The 23,222-nt window shown below is 25.2% G+C and overlaps 2 protein-coding genes across 3 annotated transcripts in view; one reads left to right on the top strand and one right to left on the bottom strand.

The window, feature by feature from the left end:
* Positions 1–1,845: 1,845 nt before the first annotated feature.
* On the top strand, positions 1,846–13,995 carry LOC129969628 (adenylosuccinate lyase-like). 2 transcript variants are annotated; one of them, XM_056084278.1, is made up of 12 exons: positions 1,846–1,998; positions 2,216–2,366; positions 3,478–3,681; positions 4,878–4,922; positions 5,291–5,370; positions 6,118–6,289; positions 7,927–7,973; positions 8,071–8,161; positions 9,595–9,812; positions 12,231–12,411; positions 12,920–13,096; positions 13,425–13,995. In XM_056084278.1, exons 2-12 carry the CDS (start codon positions 2,226–2,228, stop codon positions 13,509–13,511), a joined length of 1,443 nt encoding a protein of 480 aa, XP_055940253.1. In that variant the 5' UTR covers positions 1,846–1,998; positions 2,216–2,225; the 3' UTR covers positions 13,512–13,995. The 2 variants fall into 2 exon arrangements, with proteins under 2 accessions (XP_055940253.1, XP_055940254.1); XM_056084279.1 differs by lacking the exon at positions 1,846–1,998 and adding an exon at positions 2,012–2,125.
* The window catches only part of LOC129969627 (uncharacterized), a 20,428-nt gene continuing 11,190 nt past the window's right edge, over positions 13,985–23,222 (bottom strand). The window contains exons 10-18 of the mRNA XM_056084277.1: positions 21,513–21,609; positions 21,335–21,401; positions 19,788–19,871; positions 17,575–17,693; positions 16,545–16,749; positions 15,709–15,784; positions 15,342–15,489; positions 15,180–15,259; positions 13,985–14,216 (exon numbers count right to left, since the gene is read on the bottom strand). Of these exons, the coding sequence (XP_055940252.1) occupies positions 14,057–14,216; positions 15,180–15,259; positions 15,342–15,489; positions 15,709–15,784; positions 16,545–16,749; positions 17,575–17,693; positions 19,788–19,871; positions 21,335–21,401; positions 21,513–21,609 (1,036 nt within the window). The 3' untranslated portion in view covers positions 13,985–14,056. The remainder of the gene's footprint in view (positions 14,217–15,179; positions 15,260–15,341; positions 15,490–15,708; positions 15,785–16,544; positions 16,750–17,574; positions 17,694–19,787; positions 19,872–21,334; positions 21,402–21,512; positions 21,610–23,222) is intronic.

Below are 23,222 nucleotides of genomic sequence, written 5' to 3'. Positions count from 1 at the left end.
TTACAAATTTTATTTGGATATCCAAATGAGGTCACAGCATATTAATATTATATATCATTGACGACCTCACTCCCTACACACACGCACGCACACACACACACACACACACACACACACATATAAATTTTCTGGCAGTCAACTCAATTTATAGTTCGAAGAGTATTGATTTTCTAAAATTATATTACATCAGTTTTTTAAGATGCCGATTGAATAATTCACTATATTATATAGTGAGGGAATATCATGAAGTATAATTTATATCAAAAAAATAATATATTTATTATTTGGTAAAGTATGAATATCTCAATAACTTATTCCATTATTATTTACTTAAAAATCTTTGCAATTATGATTTAAGATTCTTTTTTAATGGCTTGACAAAGATAAGACAAAAATTAGATTAAAGAATTAAAGAAGGAAAAGGGTCTGAGTAGTATAAATGAATAAGATGAGTTGACTCATTTATACAAGGTTATTATGACCCTTACTTGTCAAATGAAAGTCGAAGAAGGGCAGTAAAAAAAAAAAAAAAAAAAAAAAAAAAAACAATGTCTATAACAACGTCAGCTGAAAGAAATGCTGTTTTCAAAGTACCATCAACTTTTCAAAAATCTGTATCATAATTTTTTAAAGGAAGTTTATTGGCATTTAAAGTGAAATATTGAATTGTGATTCAAATTTGCACTACATGGTTCAAAAACTAAATTATCAAGTCTTAACAAAGAAAAAAAAAAAAAAATCTCTCCATATTTTGGGGAGGGAACTGAAGTAAAAAATATATAGTTGCAGAAAGGCGAAATATCAAACAGACAAAATAGGAAACTATCTAGGAGTCGCATCACTATGATGAACCAAGATTTATTTATTATCCAGCTTCCAATTCGTGTTTTCATTTCATTTACAAGGAATATGCACTTGGATATATTTAAATTAAAATCAAACATCGTTTAAACTTCCGATCACTATTTTCAGATTTTTTCCCCCTCATGTTTTCAAATCCGTTCGCAAATTATTTGATCTTTCCTTTTCTTTTTTTTATGTTATTGTTATTGCCATATAGTCCAAGCGAAATCCGTATTTGAATAATTAAAATACTCAAGTTTATTATGAAAAAGTTAAATGAAAATAATTACAATGATAATAGTAGCAAGTTTTGACGAAGAAAGGACGGTCTCGAAACTTGCATCATCTAAAGGTCCTTACAGAAATTTATCTGCCCTTGCTTTCATATTTAATTTTTTAAAAATTAACCAAACATCGTAAGATTAAATTGTTTCCTCTATTACTACTATTTATCTACTGAAAAAAAAAAATGTACTTAATCAAAAAAATTATCAAATACGTGGCGACATCTATTGAGAGTAAAGAGAAGTTTCTAGTAATGCAAAGGACTAAGTACGATTCACTAAAAGAGGGGGAAAAAAAAAAAAAAAGATAAAAAAGGAGAGGAAAGAGAGAGAGAAAATATATAGGATGAAACATTTTCAAACTATTTTGATATTCCTAAATAAGTTTGTCTTCAAACATTTGTAAAGAAATGAGATTCCCTCTTATATAAATTAAATCATCTGAAGCTGGCATTAAAATTAAAACAAATCTTTATCAGATGTAAAGCAGTTATCGCACTCTTTGTAAAAGATAATAGTACTCGCGTCAATGAAAAAATTTCGTAAAGCTTTTACTTTTTAATTCGAATAAAAAATACCGATTTACCGATGCATCTTAATTGCCTCGGTAAAAAGTATCATATTTCACATCTTTGTGTCCATTTATATATATAAAAAAAAGGATGTCCCCATTCCACTTTTATTCTATGGATTTTTAACTTAAGTGACACAAGCAACAAAAGCAGTGATTTTTCAACTGTTACAACCACTTTGTAGTTGACCGACCGATATCAAGTTATGACATGCGCATTACGGCAACTTTTACTTGCCGGCTTTGTTTCATCACATGTGTTGCAAAACACATGGCTTTCGGCATTCCTGAGATAAGAAGGTAAGGCTTGTAAGAGATGTATTTATCTAAACTTATCTTTTCAGATTTTATGCCTGCTGATTTAATGCTTATCATGTGTCACTTGCGTCTTTACTTTTATCAATTACTTGATAACGGTTCTTCAGAAGTATGTAATGTTCACGTTTCTTGTAGTGTGAAGCTTCAATTAATTTTCCATTGGTGAAATTTCTTATTTGGTTATATTCCTTATTTTTAGCTAAGGTACAATGGGTGAAAGCATGATTTCAAACTATCAAACTCCACTTTCCAGTCGATATGGAAGTAAAGAAATGTGTGAAAATTTTAGTGATGGAAAAAAGTTTTCAACCTGGAGACAATTATGGATATATCTTGCCAAAGCAGAAAAGGTATGCAAAAAATATTCTATTTTATAATCTTCTTTGTTATTATATGTTATTGAAATATTGTAAAAATGCAAATGTAGTTTTACTCACTTAAACTCATTTAATAAACACAATTTAATCTTATTAAATTACATATAATTAATATGTATGTTTAATTTTTCTTATTTCATTGTAATTAAGAAATCAAAATTTATATTCATCTGTTGATTTCTTTGTCATAGATCATGCTTTTTCTATTTATATTTCAGAAAAATGCCTTTTTTATAATGAAATGCCTACAAATGCTTTTTTTTCTTCTGTATTATTGATGTTCAGTAGTAATGATGTAAATGACTATCAGTATGATACTTCTGTGGTGACGCTTTATAAGCCAGATAACAGCTATGAGACATGAGAAATTTCTTTTGTCTTGTGGTCATGTTACTCGGCTACGAACCTTCCATGCATTGATTTTGTACTAAGGGCAATTCTAAATTATATCTCCTTTATAAAAGTGCTAAACAATGGCAGTGAAAGCTTGAAATTGGTTTTTCAAAAGTCAAAGAAAAATTGAGAATAGGAGAAAATTAGAATATTTTCTTCAAAATGAGATATATGCTTGGTTTAAATAAAAAATATTTTTCTGTTTTATATGATTTTAATATCTCTTTTCATCAAATTACAGACATTTATCATCCTATAAAGATCTGGTATATTTTTATATACTCATTAATCAGACTGATCTCAAAATCCATTTTTATGATAAAAAATTTCTTTCATTATAAATAATTTCTCTATCTCAACAAAGTTGCAAAAATATAATTTTTTTATGTTTTAAAATCTAAAATAATTGTAAATCTTAAAATAATAATGCTAATTAAATAAATTAAAACTGATTACTAAATTAAATCATAAATATATGTCTTAGTTATCAAGTTTTAACTTATAAAGAAACAATACTGATGAAAAGTTATTATAGATAAATAATTGTTTACTTCTTCATGTAGATTTTACTTTTTTCATAAATTATTAGTATGACTTCTAACATAATTAAAATAATAATGGAATTTATTTTATTTGTGTAATAAAATATCTCATTTTGTTGTGGTTTCTAAGATATTTAACTACATTACAGACTCTTGGATTAAATATAACGGATGAGCAAATTGCTGAAATGGAAGCTAACAAAGATAAAATTGATTTTCAAGCTGCTGCAAAGGAGGAAATGCTTACAAGACATGATGTTATGGCACATGTGCATGTTTTTGCTGCCCAGTGTCCAAAAGCAGCTCCAATAATCCATTTAGGAGCAACATCCTGCTACGTTGGTGATAATACTGTGAGTGATATTGGGATCAATAAATTATTATGTACTGAATTTACTAAGATTCGTGATTTGTTTTATAATTTGCTTATGAACCTGATCTTACACATAACCAGAAATAGAAGGGGAAAAATGGGAAATCCTTTAAGGCTATATTAGGGAGAATAAATTTAATTATTTAGTATGCTTTCAATTTGCAATTGAAATAAGTTATTTAGTTTCTTGTAATGTGTAATTATAAAAACATATTTGTATACATAAGAGTTTCATAAACTATGAAATTTTGTTGAGATGTGTAATAAATCTGATTCAATAATTTGAGAAAGCAAAATATTAAAAATTATCTTCAAATAAAATACATAAAAAAATGAGAAAAAAACATTATAAGACTTTATTATTATATGTATAATAAATTATAGTAAAATTATAGTATATTATTATAGTAAAAAGGTTGTTTTTTTTAATGTCAAAAGTTCCTTTATAGAAGGAAAAAGTTCTGCTTATTACTCCTCAGTGAACATGAATAGGGAGAAAAGATACTAAATAAAATTTCATTCATAACAGTTGTTATTAAAGAATATACATATTAAAACTTAATGATATTAAAATTAGCTACTAATAATAAATTATTTTCAATATATAAAACATATAAGTGAAACTGTAAATAAATGTCATCTTAATTATTTGAGATGTAAAATGGAGGAATGATAGTAGTTTTAAAAACTGGTGGCTTAAATGATATAATCTTTCAGGATATTAATTTATAATATTTAATGCTATATATCTATACTATCAAAAAGAATTTTAAGGGCCCTAATGGTTAAAACAGTTTGTAAATTAACCAAATTTTAATGACTTATGAATTAGCAACAATGTGCTACAGTTGTCTTTAGTATTTATAAAAGATGAATAGAGAAAATTTATAAAATCTTTTATTTTAACAACTGTATTTTTATACATAAATTCAATTTTCAATGTCATGAAAATAATATTGACCTACACTTTTTTTTAATTAAAAATTTATCATTTGTATGATTTATGAAACTAAAATTAATGTTTCTTATTAATTTCATTTGTAATGTACATATAGACTGTGTTTTATTTATGTAAGAGAACTGTTGATAAAGTATATATTTATTAATAACATTTTAAACGTAATCAAATTAGAAATGTTTAAAAATGATTTATTATCAAATAATTTCTTTTTATAGGATTTAATACAAATAAGAGATGGACTCAATATTTTACTTCCCAAGGTATGAATATTCATTCCTTTTTTTAGTTATTTATCTAACAATTATTTATTAAAATTATCTGAATTTCTTTCTATTATTTTTATATGTTCTTTTAATTTTTCTAATAATTCTTTATAACCACTGCTATTTTTAAATAGCATATTTTCATAAATTTGGTATTAAATGTGGAACAAACAATGCTGCTTGATTAATAAAAAAAATATTTTTATGTCTTTACATAATCAATGCTTTTATTTTTGTATTATTACAGATGCACAGGTTGTATATTTTTCTTATTTTTCAAATGTTGTTAACATTTTATAATGCTTAAATTAATAAAAATGTTTCATTATTTTATTGACTTATGTCTTTTATGAAATTGTTTTTAGCTTGCTCGTTGCATAGATAGGCTATCTAAATTTGCAGAAAAATACAAGTCATTACCAACATTAGGCTTCACTCATATGCAGTATGTATTTATTATAAGTTTACTTTACTTGTAAAGCATATGTTACTTTATATATTATCATCATCATCAATGATTTTATTAGTATTTTCTTTCTTAGTCTGTTATTTCTTTATAATGTTAAGTTAGTTAATATACTTTATCCAATATTATGCTCATTTTTTTGCAGCTGTTATATTTGAAGGCATGTAATTAAAAAAACATGCAATAAAGAGTTATTATTGGTACAGTTGTTCTAAATAGTTGAAAGTATTCTTCATAAATTCCAAAATTAATGCTGAATACAATTACTTTTTGCAGCAAATAAAAACATGTTACCATTATAGAAATATAGGCATCATTCACAATATTACATGAAAATGACTTCTCTTCCTTTTCTATCATTTTCATTTAAATATTAAATGGCATGCCAAAATACTTTTATAGTTATAATAAAACCTTCTATAAATTGAAGTTATACTATTTTATAACAGTTATTAATAGTTTCTCTTTTAATTGAAATTTATTAGCATTTAATTATTTTAAATAACTATGATAAGATAATTCAATCAAAATAGAAATTTGAAATTTTTATTGAGAATAGATATTTGCAGAATTATTACTTTTCCATATTTAAAGTTTATTGAGTTTTGAAAAACTGATTTTAAATATGCAAAATTAGTTGGTTTCAAACACAATTATCTATTTTTTTTTTTTTAAATCTTGGAAGAAAAAACAAAACAGTACTTTATTATATAAACTATGTTACAGACCAGCACAATTAACTACAGTGGGGAAACGAGCAACTCTTTGGATTTCTGATTTGCTGTCTGACCTTGTGAACATTCAAAGGGTGAGAGATGATCTTCGATTTCGTGGAGTTAAAGGCACAACAGGTACTCAAGCCAGTTTCCTTGCTATTTTTGAAGGAGATCATGAAAAAGTGAGTGTTCATTTATATGCTTATTTTTTTCACTTTAGAATATAATTAAACTATGAAATGAATATTTTATTTAATGGTGAAGCATTTTAAAAGTACGTTTTTTACACTTTTATATTTAGAAAAAAATTTTAATGTTCGAAAAACTTTATTTCTTATAAATAATCTTAATTTCATCAAATAGTAATAATAATAGTATAAAACTTCTTGAAAAAGAAATAGGTGGCATAAATGTTTCTTGTTGCTTTGAAGCTCTCAAGACTGACACTGATGCATGCACTATCAATCCATTTACAACTCAGACCCCCAATTAATATCTCTGCAGTCTAGCAAACATTGTAGCATATAATTTTTTATTTCTTAATTTTATTCCTGAACAAATCAAGTTTGGGAGGAATTGCTTTATATAAAAAATGCAAGAAAAACATTTTTAGTTTTGGAACTGAATTTGAAACAAGGTTTTAATATTTTAAATCTTAGCAAGAATTTTTTTTTTCCACCTATTTCCTTCATAGATATAAAATAAGTACATAATCACATGCAAATAAAGGTAATTGAAATCTAAAGCTGTTCAGTTTTGAAGGATAAAATTCAATGAAATTGAGATGCCAGAATACATATATTTGTCAATCAGATTTGAAAATACTTGAAGATTGACATATAACTATTTTCCATGTTTGAAGTGCTTATTGTACAAGCTGTCATTTTCATTTATGAAAGGAAATATTTCCTGTTAAATCCACCTTTGTTTATATTGGGTCAGTTTTGAAATTACTCACTATTGGCAAGCTAGAATTAGGAAAGAAAGTAGCAAAGAATATATATCAATTGCTAATAAAAAAAAATTTGTATTGATTTGTCCCTATTATTTTTATATTTTATTTTTAAAATAAACATATTTCTACAATTTATTTTCTTGTGGACCACTTGAATTTTGTTTATTCAATTCATGTTAGCATTTCTGTATGATATCCTTCTACTACAACATGCCATTCTAATGCCTTGTTTAAATATAAGGGCAGCTCTCAACAACACAACATTGCAGTGGTACAGTTTTCATTCATCTGAATAATCTCATCCATTTTTTTTCACTGCTTTTACTGCATGCGTTGTGTTTGCAAAGTTTGGGTGCAACATGTTGTAAATTAATGTTGCTTAAGAGGGAATGAATATACATCTCAGTAAGTGAAGAATTTATATTAAATATTTGTGATCAGTCTTTCATCCATGTAAATCAGATGTTATATTTGTACAGCACAATGATTCAGCTTTTTGTACAGTTTTAAACGTTTTGCTAGTTCATATGAATAGCTAAAAGTTTGGTATTCAGAAATTAACCCTTCAATTGGTGGGGAAATAGAAAGTTCTTTCAATGAGTCAGACCACAAAACAAACATATAACATTTCTAAAAGGTGAACTTTGTCCTTTTAGAAAAATACGAGATTCTGGATAGTTGCAAGTCATTGGTTAAAAAAATAAAGAATATCATTAAAAAAATGTTTTTTAATTTTAGCTAAAACTGAAATCTTTATTTCATCGTCTTGTTTGTTTTATTTGTATTTATTACAAGAAGTAAAAAACTTGCTTTTAACTTATTGCATTCGCTACTCTTAAATTTCATTTTTCCATTTTAATTTAGGTGAAAGAACTGGATAAATTGGTTACGAAGATGGCAGGTTTTAGCAGGTAAAAAACAAAATAATCTCAATTTCCAGGTTTTCACCATGTTAATTGAAGCATTAAAACTACTCCATTTATATGTATTTTTTACTCTTTTTTTTAGAGCTTATACTGTTACTGGTCAAACATACAGTAGAAAAGTTGACTGCAACGTAGTTTACTGTTTAGCTGGTTTAGCTGCATCTGTACATAAGGTAACACTTTTGAAATCAAATTAGATTAACTATTTTATTTAAATTATATTTTTAAATAATATAGACAACTGAACTATGTGAATTTTTAATGATATCAAATCTCTACTTATATTAAAGACGAGCGAGTCTTTGTGTTGGTGTTCTACATGCCAGATTATTGGAGAGTGTATTTTTCCATTATAATCTGAGGATATTACTGCACAAAAATGATTTTTATACTGATTCAAAAATTATCTTTTCAATGATACCAATTTAATAATCATGCATTTTTTTATTTTATTTTTTTATTTTCTAATGTTTTAAATATTCTTTCCCTAATTTCTAACCATTATAGCGTTGAAATTCAAATCTTTTTTATTGTTTTACCAAATATTTAATCACTTGATTTTCTTCTATAGTTAAAACTAAAGAAGAAGGATTCTGTTTATTTGTCTTGTAAATTAACAGACGTTAAAAGGTGAAGGTACAATATCGCAAAATTTAGGAGATAAATGAATTGGATATTTATGTTTTTAATAGTACTAAAAAGTTTTAAGACTGTCTTCATTAGAAAGATGCATGTACCTAATAAACAGACTTAAGTAAGACAATCAAAATAACATTGCTTCAATATTAGACAATCTGATGAAATTGTGAGCATGAAGTTTTATTAAAATGATTTATCCGAATTCAAATATAACTAACCAGTATACCAGCTGTCACATAAAGCAACTAGTATTTTATATATATATATATATATATATATATATATATATATATATATATATATATATATATATATATATATATATATATATATATATATATATATATTATTTTCAATATATTGCTCTAAATAAGTTTATTATAAAAATATCTTAATTATATTGTAATTATATTTGGGAATAAAATTTGGAACATCTTATATTTTTAATTTCAGTTTTAATAAACTGGATAGTGAAATTAAGTAATCAGAAAGCTATTTTAAAAAAAGGAATAAGGATAATTAAAAAAAAATAATAATAAATTTTGGTGGTATGCATTTTAGAACGTGTGTAATACAAAAACTTTCAAACATGATAATACCATGGAAAGATATATTTAAATTCTCAAGTGCAAGGATAATTCAGTTGCCATCATTTGTAAATCATGGTTGTAATACATTTTAGTTCCTCCCTGTAAGTGATATAAGAGCAGTAAAAACTAAATACTATAAGAATTCATGTAGTTTAGTTAAAGCATCTAAGATAAAGAATTTAATAATTAAATTGATCATTTTTACCAAATGCTAATTTATTTATTTTTTAGTGACATTCCTCGTGTTTGAAAATATAAACTATCACATTCCTAAAATATTGTTGTTTTTGCTTCTCACTAAGTTATCTGGATAACTATGATCTAATTTTTCTTAATCTCCTAATATTGAGTTCTTGAATATTTCTTTGTTCTTTTAGATTTGCACAGATCTTCGTTTGCTGGCTCATATGAAGGAGATTGAAGAACCCTTTGAGAAAACTCAAATTGGTTCCAGTGCTATGGCATACAAACGCAATCCAATGCGAAGTGAACGTTGTTGTGCTCTTGCAAAACTCCCCATGGGAAACATCATAGATGCTCTCATCACAGCATCAACTCAGTGGATGGAGAGAACATTGGATGACAGTGCCAACAGGTTAGATTTCTTGTATCTGCTGAAATTCTAGTTTTAAAAGTTGTTGAAATAAGAATTTTTGTATACAGTAGAAGCATGAGACTCTTTATACTCTCATTAGGTAGATGAAAATAATAGATGAATTTCAAAAACAGTTATTTAATTATTTTTTTAAGTTGCACATTTCACAAGACAAAAAACAAGAACATGAAGAAAAAAAATATGACTCTTATTTCGAATACAATCTAATAATAACCCCCAGGGATCTTGGGTAATATACCTTGATGTTAATAAGGTATCTATTTTATCAAAAGAGAAAGTAGTAAAGTTATGTAACTGTTATAGTATAAAATAATAGAATCAAAATCTTAATTTCACAAATTTTGTGAAAAAAAATTTATGTGCATAAGTTCCATATATTAATCACACATGGAAAGGACTATCTCAATCAATATAAAGAAGGCATTTTAAATTATTTATTTCATTATGCTTTTTTCATATTCATCTCTTTACTGTAAGCTAATGATGTACTGCTGCAAGCTTTTTAAAAACTTTTTTTACTAAACTTCTTTTTATTGGTTGATGCAAAATAATAATGGAAAAAATTAAGTAGCAATTGATTTATAAAATGTTTAGCTGTAAACTGTGAGCAAGACCATATAGTGTCCATGAGAAAATTATGCTTATAGGCCCATTGCCATTTGTGGGAACATGCTAACGTTTCTGTTTTATGCCCGGCAAACTGGAACTCTCTCTCATCACTTTCATTTCACTAGATAATTTTTTTCCTTGCCCCTTCCAGTTATTTTGATGTAGTAATTTGCATATAAACTTATTTCACTTAATTTACAGTATAAAATTATCCAAAATGAATTGTAGTAATTACTTGTATCATACTACACAAATGAATGTAAAATAGACTATTTCTAATTCAATGCAGATTTTATTTACTACTGGCATTTTTCATTGAAATCTTTCCTAAAATAATTGGTTTTGTCATCTATCATAACTGTACAGAAATGTTGATCTTCATTTTATTTACATATCTGTTAAAAAATAAGTTTTATTTAAATTGCTGAACAATTATATAATGTCTTTTTGTAAGTGCTTTTCTACATCATCATTATATAGATAGAATTTGTTTCATCAGGGGTGTTTGTGGGACCCCAAAAAATCCCCTGAAACTTTTACGGACTTACTACCGACATTTTGGAGTTTCGAGAAGGGGGGGGGGAATGAAAAATTACAATTATGAAGTATTGAATGACCTAATTATAAAAGTTCAACGAATTACTTTTTTTGCAAAATTAATAACCATTAATTTTGCAAAATTAAGACCTTTGAACCCAGGTCACGCGATCGCACATCTGGTCGAACGAAGTCTCTCTCTTTTTTTTCTGCCGCGCCTACTTGCCGAAAAGAATCCAGAAGAGAATGTCCAAGAACCGGGGGAATGAGTCATAACTCGCAATAAGGAAAGAACAAAAAAGAAGTTTTTTCCCCCTTTTCACGCATTATCACTGCCTTTGGAGAAAGAAAGGAAAAGTTTTCACCACACACACTGACCTTGCGTTTTCTGCTTTCAAAGCAAACAAAATTACCCAGATCAAAATAAATAATTGATTATTATTCCTACTTCCTTTTGAATGACGATCCCCGGAATTTCCGGGTATCGAAGTTCAAAATCCCCGGAGCACAAACACCCCTGTTTCATTTTAAGATTATAAAATTACACATATCTTAATGAATATAAAATTTGATAAGGGATTTTCTTTCATCACTTTTTATAATAAAACAGAGAAAAATAAAAGAGAGATGAAAAAATAAATGTAGTACATATTTAACTAGAATTTTTATATCCTTCTCAACTAACCAGTTTTTAAATTTAATTTTTAATCTTTTCTTAAATTAATTGAGGTGAAAATATTGTCTCTTGGACTTTTTCCCACTGAAGGATTGAAAAAAAAAAAAGAGAATATTTAAAACATAAAAGAATTATTTATTCATTTAATTTTTTTACCTTTAAGAACATACACTGGCCACTCGGTGCAAAGATTACTTTATAAGAAAATCATTTACTGCATTTTTGTCATATTCATTTTAACGAAATTAATTTTGATTTTCAAACTGATTTTTATTACTTCTATGAGATTGTTAGACATAAACATAAATATCAGTAAGAACTGATATTTAAGTTTTTATAAAAATGCTGGTGTACATTATATGCCATTCTTGTATGTATGTTACTCCAGTCTGTCCATATTCTTAAAAGTTAACTATGCTGCTAAATATAGGTAAACTTCACAATATGCATTTGATAATTAGAAGGCACTCTCCCCCTTTATCTGTAACAAAAGGAGAGATTAAATAAATACCTAAAGATGTTATTTTAACACAATTTCTTATAAAGAAATAATTGTTTCTTTTTAACTGTTTCAGACGAGTTATTATTCCAGAGACCTTTTTATCAGCTGATATATTCTTGAATACACTTCAAAATGTAACTGATGGTTTAGTTGTTTACCCAAAAGTTATTGAAAGACATTTGAAACAAGAATTGCCTTTTATGGCTACAGAAAACATTCTAATGGCAATGGTTAAGCTTGGAGGTGATAGACAAGTAAGTCTCGAATAATAAAAATTACTATTTATTGTATATAGTTTGTGTAGGTATAAATATCTAGTTTTTGAAGTTACAAAAATTTGACTTTATATGAATCATTATCCATGAAATTTCTATAATCAATAAGATATCTGATTAATTAGGTTTCATAGGATTCATTTTATTTCCTACAAGCTTCATTCTGTTAATATCTGCTAAAGAATTCAGATTTTCCCTTTTGCATTATTCTTTAAAAATAAAACATTTAAAATTTAATTATATCTTCTAATCAAATAAACTGATATACAACAAAATTATTGAAGTAAATATTTTAGATTACAAGATCATAGAAATTAATTTCAATTTGAGCTTATTAAATATAAATGATGCATAAAATTAATTGTTTGAATTTATATAAAGATACATTATATTTAGCATATAAAAAACACTTAAGCAGTTTATTATCAAATGTATCATATTCATAGATTTGTTTATCTGAATTTTATTTGGATTTCTCCTTATATAGGTCTGTCATGAAGAAATCCGTGTTTTATCACACCAAGCTGCTGAAGTTGTAAAAATGCAAGGAGGAGATAATGATTTAGTTGAAAGGATACGCAACAGTGCATATTTTGCTCCCATCCAAGATCAACTGGATTCACTTTTAGATCCATCTACATTTACAGGAAGAGCTCCTGAGCAGGTAGACTTTTATCTTAAATTGATTTAATTTTTAACTATATATAAACTATACTTGAATATGCCACTTCCCTGCTTTCCTAAATTTAAAAAAATGTTTTCATTCTATCTCTGTTTAAGTTCAGTAAATCTAAAGAACACTGCATTTTTGTAAACATATTTTTTAAAAAAACAATAATATTCATTTTTCTATTATTTAAACAAATTCCAAAGTAACACTAAAAAGTTAAATGTTCTAGAATTAAAATGTATGAACCCAGTTTTCTAAAAATATATGCAATAATAAATTACTTTGATAAAATTTATAAGCAAGCATTGTTTTCTTTCTGTAGGTAACTGAATTCTTGGAAGAGGAAGTTTACCCTCTGCTTGAACCTTATAAAGATCAGTTAGAAGTTAAAGCAGTGCTCAAAGTGTGATATAAATTTAATCGTAGGAACTGTTCTACTTAAACACATGTGCCTATAATTAAGATTTTGTTATAATCTGCAAATGACTATTTTGTTTGTACAATGAATTATCTTTTGTTAAGATTTTATTAGGAATTTTTAAAACAGCAAACTGCTTTTATTATAATTATGTCAAAGGATCAACTCTGAGTTCAATGAAATAATTAAATTATCTGTTTCATTCACTCAGTTTGGTGTATGCATTTCATATTATGAGTATACATATAAAGGTAAAGTTTTTTTCATGTTAAATGCTAAGCCATCTATAAGAGGGTGACATAACATTTTTAACGTCTCTTTTCATCAAACAAGAATTTGCTTATTTTATTAATTTCCTTGAATTTATTGCAAATACCCAGTTTCAAAAGAATATTATTGTTTTCTTAACCCCATTAATTAATATAACACAAATTTTTAAAGGCATTAAATAATATTCAATGGGATTATAAAATAAAACAATCAGATTTATTGATATATCAATGACAAGTATTAAATTTGATAACACTGCAAGAGCTCTAGATATTCTTCATGTTCGATTTGAATTGGCTGTGATGCTTAGTTGAAAGTCCTAAACTCACTAAAAGAGCATCTGTACTTGGATCACGGCCTCTGAATTTGCGAAATACTTCTCCGGGGTGGCAACCACCTCCCAAAGACAAAAACGTGTCTCGAAACCTGTAATATAATTTCCAATATTTTAAGCAAGTGTAATATATCAGTTTCTAAAAATCTTTTTGCATCTAGATTCTTTTCAACTGCTCAATAAAAACTTTGTTCAGAATAAAAGAAATGTACAAAAAGCATCCTTAGTGCAGTATAATCTTGTCATTCTAATTAAATATTTTCTGAAGGAGGGATGACATTACATTCACAGGATTTGTCTAATAACTAATTATTGCAATTTTTCAAAATATAGGTGGAATTTATTACATCACAATACATTTTAGGTGAAGTTATTTTCCCTCCTGTTCTTTATAAACTTACACATTTTTAATAAATCACTTTTCATAATTAGATGATAATGTAAATAGCTTTCAGAAGGGGGGGGAACTGCTCTCGAATAGGCTTATCCACATCTTAATACTATGGAAGTACTCTTTAATGATGTGGCTTTATTATATTTTTAAAAATATCTGTATTAATGACATAATCAAGAAATATTTTTGGCGCTAAATTAATGATTCTATACTAGTAAACATGGTATTTTCAAATAAATAAACTTTTCCTTTCTTCAGTTAGGCATGCTTCGAAGTTACTTTTTTTTAACCAAACTTCATTTTACATATAAAATACCATACAGAAAATATATTTAAGAATTTATATTGTTAAATATAATATGATGGCATGTTCAGTTGCAAAAATGTTTTCTATGCTATCTTAGCTTCTCCTTTAGTCTGTGTCATCAATAACTGCTCATGGCATTTGAGATGAGCATTAAATTTTTTTTTAGTGTGGAATGACAGTACACTTAATAGATTTTTTTCTTCCATTAATCTAATTCTATTATTAAAAACGTTTTTACTGTTAAATTACTTAAATGATTAATTCAGAGATAACTTAAAATAACCTTGAAATTACAGAATTCAGTAATCATGGAATTATAAATTTTTTGTATAAATAATGCTTTTCTTAGATTACCTATGACCAATTTTCTGTAATTGTTCTTCATCATCCAATCCAGCTTCTTCAAAAGCACTAAACACATCTGCAGCAATCATCTGAAAGTTGATTAAATTATTAAAATATATTTAATTTTATTGCATTTCAGTTAAGGTTTTTCTTTGAATTTCTGTTACATACTTCTGCCCAGAGATTTGAAAAATATGCAGCAGGATATTGATCACTGAAAATTTCAGAAAATGAGCAGGGTTGGGCAGCATCTTTTTCATAAGGAAAGGGCATATAGTCAGACCAAACTCTTTTTGTAAGATTCAGCCAAAATTCTTTCCTAAATGCAATAATTGTTCTTAAGTTTATATCATATAAAACATTAATAACTTAAATCATCAAATAAGATAAAATAAGCATGCTATTTAATAATACAATTAAATCATTTGAAACTTAATAGTATTTATTACAGTTCTGAAAAATCTATTAATCAACTTTTATTAAGTTTTAAGAGCAACAAATAGAAAAATTATTTTACTAAATTATGAAAAATACTAACCCACTATACATCTCCAAATCTAAAGCACACAAATATAATTCTTCTGTCAGTCGCAAACCTGTCATATATAAGTCACCTGAAATCACATTAAAAATTGTCAAATATAATTGTCATGTTAATGAAAAATATTCAAAAGATATTAAATATAAAAATACAAAATGTAAAGTATCATTATAATAAATACAAATCTATTCTAAAGTCTTAAAATTTATTTATTACTTTTAACAAAATACAGTAAGTAGATTTACAGAGACTTAGGCATGGAATGTAAGAATTTATATTATAGTAATTAAGAATATAGATGTAATTAGACAGAAATTTTAAGTACACTTATAGTAATTCAGTGATTCCTATATTATCTATTAACTTACAAATAAATGACAATTTTTTTAAACGTTTTATTAACATTTTATTGGAAAATAGCAGGAGTTTGATCATACTACTAGGTAAACTTGTATACTATTTTTAATTAAATAAATAATGTTTAATGTAATTCAAAGCCGCTATTATCATTCTGAGTGAAAATGCATAGCACTGGAATTTTATCCGAGCCTTTAATCTATAAGTATACACCATTTTTTTTCCGAGAATATAATACCTAAATAATGGAATTTCTTTTGTAATTTTTTTATTAACTACTAATCTTCTATTTAAGTAAATACAAAGTAAAAAAATACTGACTTTGTTATCTATATTACTACATAGTATAACCATCATATAAAATTTAAATAGGAAAAAAAATTTAGGGTATGACAACCAACAGACTGCAGATAATAAATTAAATAGAATGTAAAAAATTTAATTGTACATAAAAGAACAAATGCCTAAATAATTACGTTTTATCAGTTGATCATGTAGTTCAGAGGAAATTATTTTTCCTGAATCAACATGTTTACTAAGAGAAGCCACTGTTTTGTAATTCTTCAAAAAAGAACTCATAACAATTGGACAAACGTTCACAACATCCCATTCCAAATTAGTGAGACCAGCAACTTCATTATATGATACAGTAGTTAACGAATGTTGAAGAAGATGACCAAACTGAAAAAGAAATACATCAAAGTACCACATTTCATTCAAAGTTTTTATTTATTTATATCCATTTATCAATAATTTATATATTTAATAAAATTTATGAGTTTCATATTTTTCTTTATGCAACCAAATACTAAATTTATATTACCTTAAAAAAATTTTTAAGGTTTATGTTCTTTAAAAATTTTTTATTTGTTTGACTCGTACAACAGAATGATGTATTCAACATTTCCTTATTCTTACATATTTTGATCTTTCAAACTTTTTATTTGTTTATTGGGATTTAAAAATCTAAATTCATCAAATCTATTATAATTTATATTGTAGCAGATATTATTATAGAGTCATTATATTCTATATTTAATTTCATTTTCCAATTTTCTCTATAAGTGTAATTCAAAAAATTAATATAGTGTGAATTAATCAGTTAATCTTGATAAATTCTGACCTGAATAAGAGGAGGAAAAATAATAATAATTACCTATGAAGGCACTGAAACTTCATGGCTATTTAAATGCCCCACACACACACACATTATATATATATATATATATATATATATATATATATATATATATATACTTAATTTCATTTTCATTAATGGATGAATGAAAAACAGCAGCATACATAACTATCAGTTAGAGCAATCTAATTGATTGACATACTGTAGTACCAAACTTGCTGTTTATGCACCATGTATTTTCAAGCAGTGACTTATTACAAATAAAAAATAATTTTTTAAATACATAAGTACAAAAAAAAAGCTAGATCAAGATAATTGAAATTTCAAACACATATTTGTAATAATATAAAATATAAAGAAAAACTCACTTTCTTCATTAGAAGCTTTAAATCATCAAATGACAATAAGGACGGTTTTCCATAAGAAGGTGGATAAAAATTAAAGATTAAATATGCTAAAGGATCAGACCCAATAACATCACTGCGATCTGAATTGGGAAAAAAAAGCACATAAACATAACTTTCTTTAGAAACAAAAAAGATTTTAAAAAAAATGCTAATATTAAATGTTTACACAATAAATTTTGTATTACTAATACAAAGTGTATGAATTGATTCTAAAATTTCAGCCTATTTTCTTTATACTGTAAATACAATCAACCATTTACCAATACCAATAGACTTACAATAAGCTTAATATGAATTATGTATATTAATTTATATGAGGAATAAAAAACACTCAAGGAATCACATTATAATAGCACTTTCAGTTTAGGATAAAAAATACTTTTCAAAGAGAAAGGTTAAAATTACTAAGATTACACATCAATTTTATGAATTCTAAACTTTCTTTTTCCATGGCAATAGATTTTTTTAATATTGGAAATTTTACCAATATTTCCATTTACAACAATAAAAACAAAGAATATTACTATACTAATAAAATAACTATACACTTGAAGACAATAGGAATTGACAATTAGATTGTGTTAGTTTAGTCATGCCAATCAATTTTGATGTGTTATATCTCATCATAAGAAGGAAATTACTATTTGAAGTTGAACTTGCACAATAAACATAGAATGTTTTGATTAGTTATGCTTGCAAAATGATAAAATTAGTCTAGCTGTTGAGGCTGGAAACTTAATCAATTTTTTTCTTATCTTACAATAAGTCATAAAATTAGTAACCAAATATTGAAGATGTATCATGAACTTTTGATGTAAAATAAACATTGCCAAAATCAGCACGGTAGTTGTAGTTGTGATTCCCAATAATGTACAGCCATAAAAGTTTTTGCAGTTTCTATTGAAAATAAATGGATATAGCAGGCAGTGAACCACTACTAATATATCTGTGGGCATTTTCTATTTTAGCTTTCATCTAAAATGGAAACTGTTGAAATTGGACCAAATGCTGAAGCTGATTATTTGGTTTTGCAGTTATTTTAAATAAACAGATTTTCCTATCATTTAAATTGCTAGAAAATACTATGTAAAAAAAAATATATAATTGATTCCATAACCATAAATATATATATATAAGCACTATAATAATAGAATAAATAAAACATCAATGATTATAATTTATTTTTCTTTTTGCTGATATCCAATACATACATTTTATATAAAAAAAATGCCTAAAAATATTGATTTTATTTTTGGAAAAAAAAAATAATAATTTTTAGACATTATGTTTAAATTTTATATATATCAGTTTATCTTTAAATTTTAATTTATAAATGAAATAAATACTAATTTTATAAAACACTGTGCTTCAGCAAAATATTAAAAATTATAATAAGAGATATAAGATGCTGCAAATCGTAAAGATATAAAAACAATGTAATTTCCTTAATGATTGACTTGAAAATTTTAAATAAATTATCTTAAATAAATCTTTATATAACATGACTAATTTTAAAAGAATTTGAAAACAAATGAAGATATATATAATAGTGAATATATTTTAAATCTTAAAGAATAATTTTTAAAATTGTGTTTTGTTAAAATTGTGTAAAATTCCAAGTATTGATTTTATCAAGCAAAATATTTCAGATGCAGTTTTCTTATACTTGTCTAAACTTAGTAAACTTCTTCCAAAGCTAACTAAGTGCAATAATAGAAAAGAAAGGGACAATACAATCAAATTTAATTCTTTCAAGTCCTTAGCATCTCTTTTCTGACACTTCAGAAAAGTGAATGTTTTTAGAAGAACGTTACTGATTGCAAATCTCAGCAATTCCGGTTCTGATAAAAACGTTAATTATTTTAACTACTCATTATGAATCCTGCAATTTTTTTAGCTCCATCAGCAATTATTAATGAATTTAAGTATTCACCTACTCAGTTTCCTTACTAACAAATGTATCTAGCCAGAATTTTTCCTAATCCTAACCTTACATTCAACACAATTTTCTTTACATAATAATCTTTTTGCTAAATCAAAAAAAAAAAAAAAAAAATCCTTATAGCTGTTTGATAACCCAGAATTTGGTAAATATGAATTGCAATATCGTAAATCATTTTAATTTTAAATTAAATAGTTATTTGCAAAATAGAAAAGTGTAAGATAAAACTCACTTCGACCAATTTCCATCCATGAGCCTGGAATTTTTTCTGGGCTTCTACTATAAGGATCAAGGTAAAAACTGGCAATTTCTTTGCCTAAGAGAAATAAATAATTTTAACTTTTAGATTAGTTGCTAACATAACAATAAAGATGATTGTGCACGTGTGTGTGAGTTGGAACTACAGACTGTTTGTCTGACCTAAAGCTGCTAAATTAGGTACATATATACCTTGGAGCGTATAAATGTGCATTTCAAAATGCCTTTCTAAAAATTTTTAATTATTAAAAATTAAGCTGAATTTTACAGTTTTTCTGGAATAACTTCTAAAAGCATTATTACAAAAAATGAATTTTAGAAATTTTCTTTTTAATTATATCAATTTAATAGTTGTGCAAATTTTTCTTGAATTTTTGCACTTTTAAAAATATTTTTTTTTATTTAATTTCCGATAGTATATTGTTGTTTATATTGTTTTATTGCTGCCCAGAAAGTCAAACCATTTTCAGTGTTTCATCAAATAATTGATTACCTGATTTTCTTTCATTGTTGGATGAAAGATTCTATCTAGTAGCTATGCAGTTTGCAAGGTGAATAAAAAAGTTAAGTTACAGTTCCATGAAAGTTAGAAAACAGATGAACTAGATAGTTATGTTTTTAACAGTGCTAAGATGTCATGAAACTGGTCCCCATTAGAAAAGCTCGTACATAAAAAAAAAAAAAAAAAAAAAAAAACCCTTAAGTAAAATAACACAGCTTTAAATGTAAAAAAAAAAAAAAAAAAAAAAAATAACAATAATAATTTAATCAGTTAGTCAGCAAAGGCGATATGTATTTTAATAAATCTTCACAATGAATTAATTTTTTCAGAAAAATATAAATTTATATTTAAATCTAGAAATTTACTATCCATATTTAGAAACTTTGATTGCATATAAAATTTTGTGCCATAAATTTATTTAAAATGTAATTAAAAATATATCCTATGTAACAACACAAATTGTGTAACAGAAAAGAAAATAAATAAAATGCATGAAATATTTCATATTTTAAATAAAAATGAAATATAAAGATTAGATTTAGAAATATAAAGATTAGAATTAAAGATAGCATTTTATAAAAATATTAAATATGTGCAACCAAATTAAAGGAAAATCTAAAACTCTACAAGAAATATTCATAATAAGAGGAAACATATCATGCTTTTAAAATAATTTATTAAATTGCACAAATACAGTTTTAATAGGAAAGATTTTTATCATATAACTTTGGAAGCATTATATAAGTTGTAATTTTCAATTTCAAGGAGATCAAAAACTTATTTAGAATTTATGTATTATTATAGTTTATATTTGAGAACTAACATTTTTAATGAAAGTTTTAACTCAAATAACAAATAAATTAATGTTTATTATTGAATAGTGAGAATATATATTAGTCATTTATGCTAACTCTTGTAAAAACTTAAACAAAAAAAATCTATTATCTGCTTCTGAATTGTTATACAGTTAATAAAATAGGTATCAAACAATAAAGATAATATAATGCAATCAAAATTACCAGCAGCATCAAAAATTTTATAAAACTTTACATCATCATGCCATGTGTCAACTTCTTCTTGGTGCTCCTAAAACAATAAAAAAAGTTAATGTATTAATTAAAATCAAACAAAACTTTTTGAAATTAATAATTCTTAAAAAGACAGTGAATATAATTTTAAATCACAGAAAAGACTCACCTTGATAGTTATATCAAACAATTTATTACATATACTAAAAAGACCTTCAAGAACAGCTGGCAATGGGAAATACTGACGAACAACATCATCATCTATGCTGAAATATAGAACATACTGCACAAATTTTAAATACCTTGCAGTAATTAAATACAGTTTTTGCTATTCAGAAAATATATTTGCAATGTATTACTGTATTTCAAAACAGAGTATAAAAATATCTTTATATTTTTTCATAAAAAGAGAACAAAATATTTATAATATTTGGTACTTTAGAGAACACTTACAATCGTTCCATTACTTTTGCAAAGAAAAAAATATGAACTTTTTTTTAATAAATCTCTTTTATTAATGCATTAAAAAAAAGAATCCTTTTTAAAAAATCTGGAGATTAAAACAAAATCACAAAATATGAATTGGAATCCGAATAATTTATCAAATGCATCAACTAAATTAGCAAAATATAAAATTTAAAATGTAAAAAAAAAAAAAAAAAAAAAAAAGTGAAGAAAAAAAATAAGGCAGGCCTGAAGATTTTATCAAGGGTCACCATCAAGCAGAATTCAAACCAAAGATGTTTATTTTGTGTAGGGTCTGACTTTCATCCAAATATTGATTGCTTATGAATCATCAAACCATGACTAAAATCCCTTTAATGACCATGACTTAAATCCCTTTAAAGTCCTTTTTAAAAGTTTTTGACTCTAAAAAGATTTACTTCATAGTATGGTTTAATAAATATTGCTTTTTTTTTTTTTTTTTTTTTTTGTAATTTCTTACAGAATGTATTTCTATATAATAAGCATTTGATTTTTTTCTTATTTTTTAATTTATATTTATTACAGTTTTATAAGCCTCATATCATTTTTTAGCTTCACACTTCTACAATTTTTTGTTTGGGCCTCTAGATTTTTTACTCTATATAAAATTATAATTTCTTTTCACTGTGATAAACATTTTTTAAAGTTCGTTATATTTTATTATTTTCTAATTTTCAGTCTGCATTTTCTTCTGATATTCAATGTGGCTTAAAAAAAAAAGTAAAAAAATTTTCTCTTCTAGTTAAAAGTGATAAGAATGGTACTGCTGCATCATTTTAGATACTAAATCAGCCAACTTCCTTGAAATTTATAGCCATATTTTTAATAGTTATAAAAAGTTTCAATGTTACCTTCAATTAGTATTCTAAATTTCTAAGAATAAACATTATAGTTCGAATTTGTAATTTTTCTATTCTAAAAGTAAATTTTTTAATTCTTATATTTTTATAATTTTCTTAATTTTGCATTTTAATCAATTTTTTATGAAAAATATGGATGTCAAAAAAAACCCCATAAAAGCAAGAGATTTTGAAAGAAACATTTCATACAAAATGGTATATTAATAACTTTTATCATATATTTTAGTTTTCAATGAATATCTAAGAATTTCTTTCTTTGTTTCTTCTTCTGCCTTATTAATTTTTTTTGTAATATTGTTAGATGAAAAAAATATATAGCATTTTCTAATTTTTACTGCTTTAACAAAATAGTTTTTAAAAAATTCATATATATTTTTTTACACTTTAGTTTTTAATATGTTACATAATTTATGGTTATAATTAATACGATATATAAAAATTAACATTTATCTCATTCCAAATGGTACCAACTTTGCAAAATTAGTTTTGGATAAATTAACATATTAACTGATAAGTGAAAGCTAAAAATATTA

Source organism: Argiope bruennichi, chromosome 5 (genome assembly GCF_947563725.1).
Source record: "Argiope bruennichi chromosome 5, qqArgBrue1.1, whole genome shotgun sequence".
NCBI lineage: Eukaryota > Metazoa > Arthropoda > Arachnida > Araneae > Araneidae > Argiope > Argiope bruennichi.
This window is presented reverse-complemented; position numbering and strand designations above follow the sequence as displayed.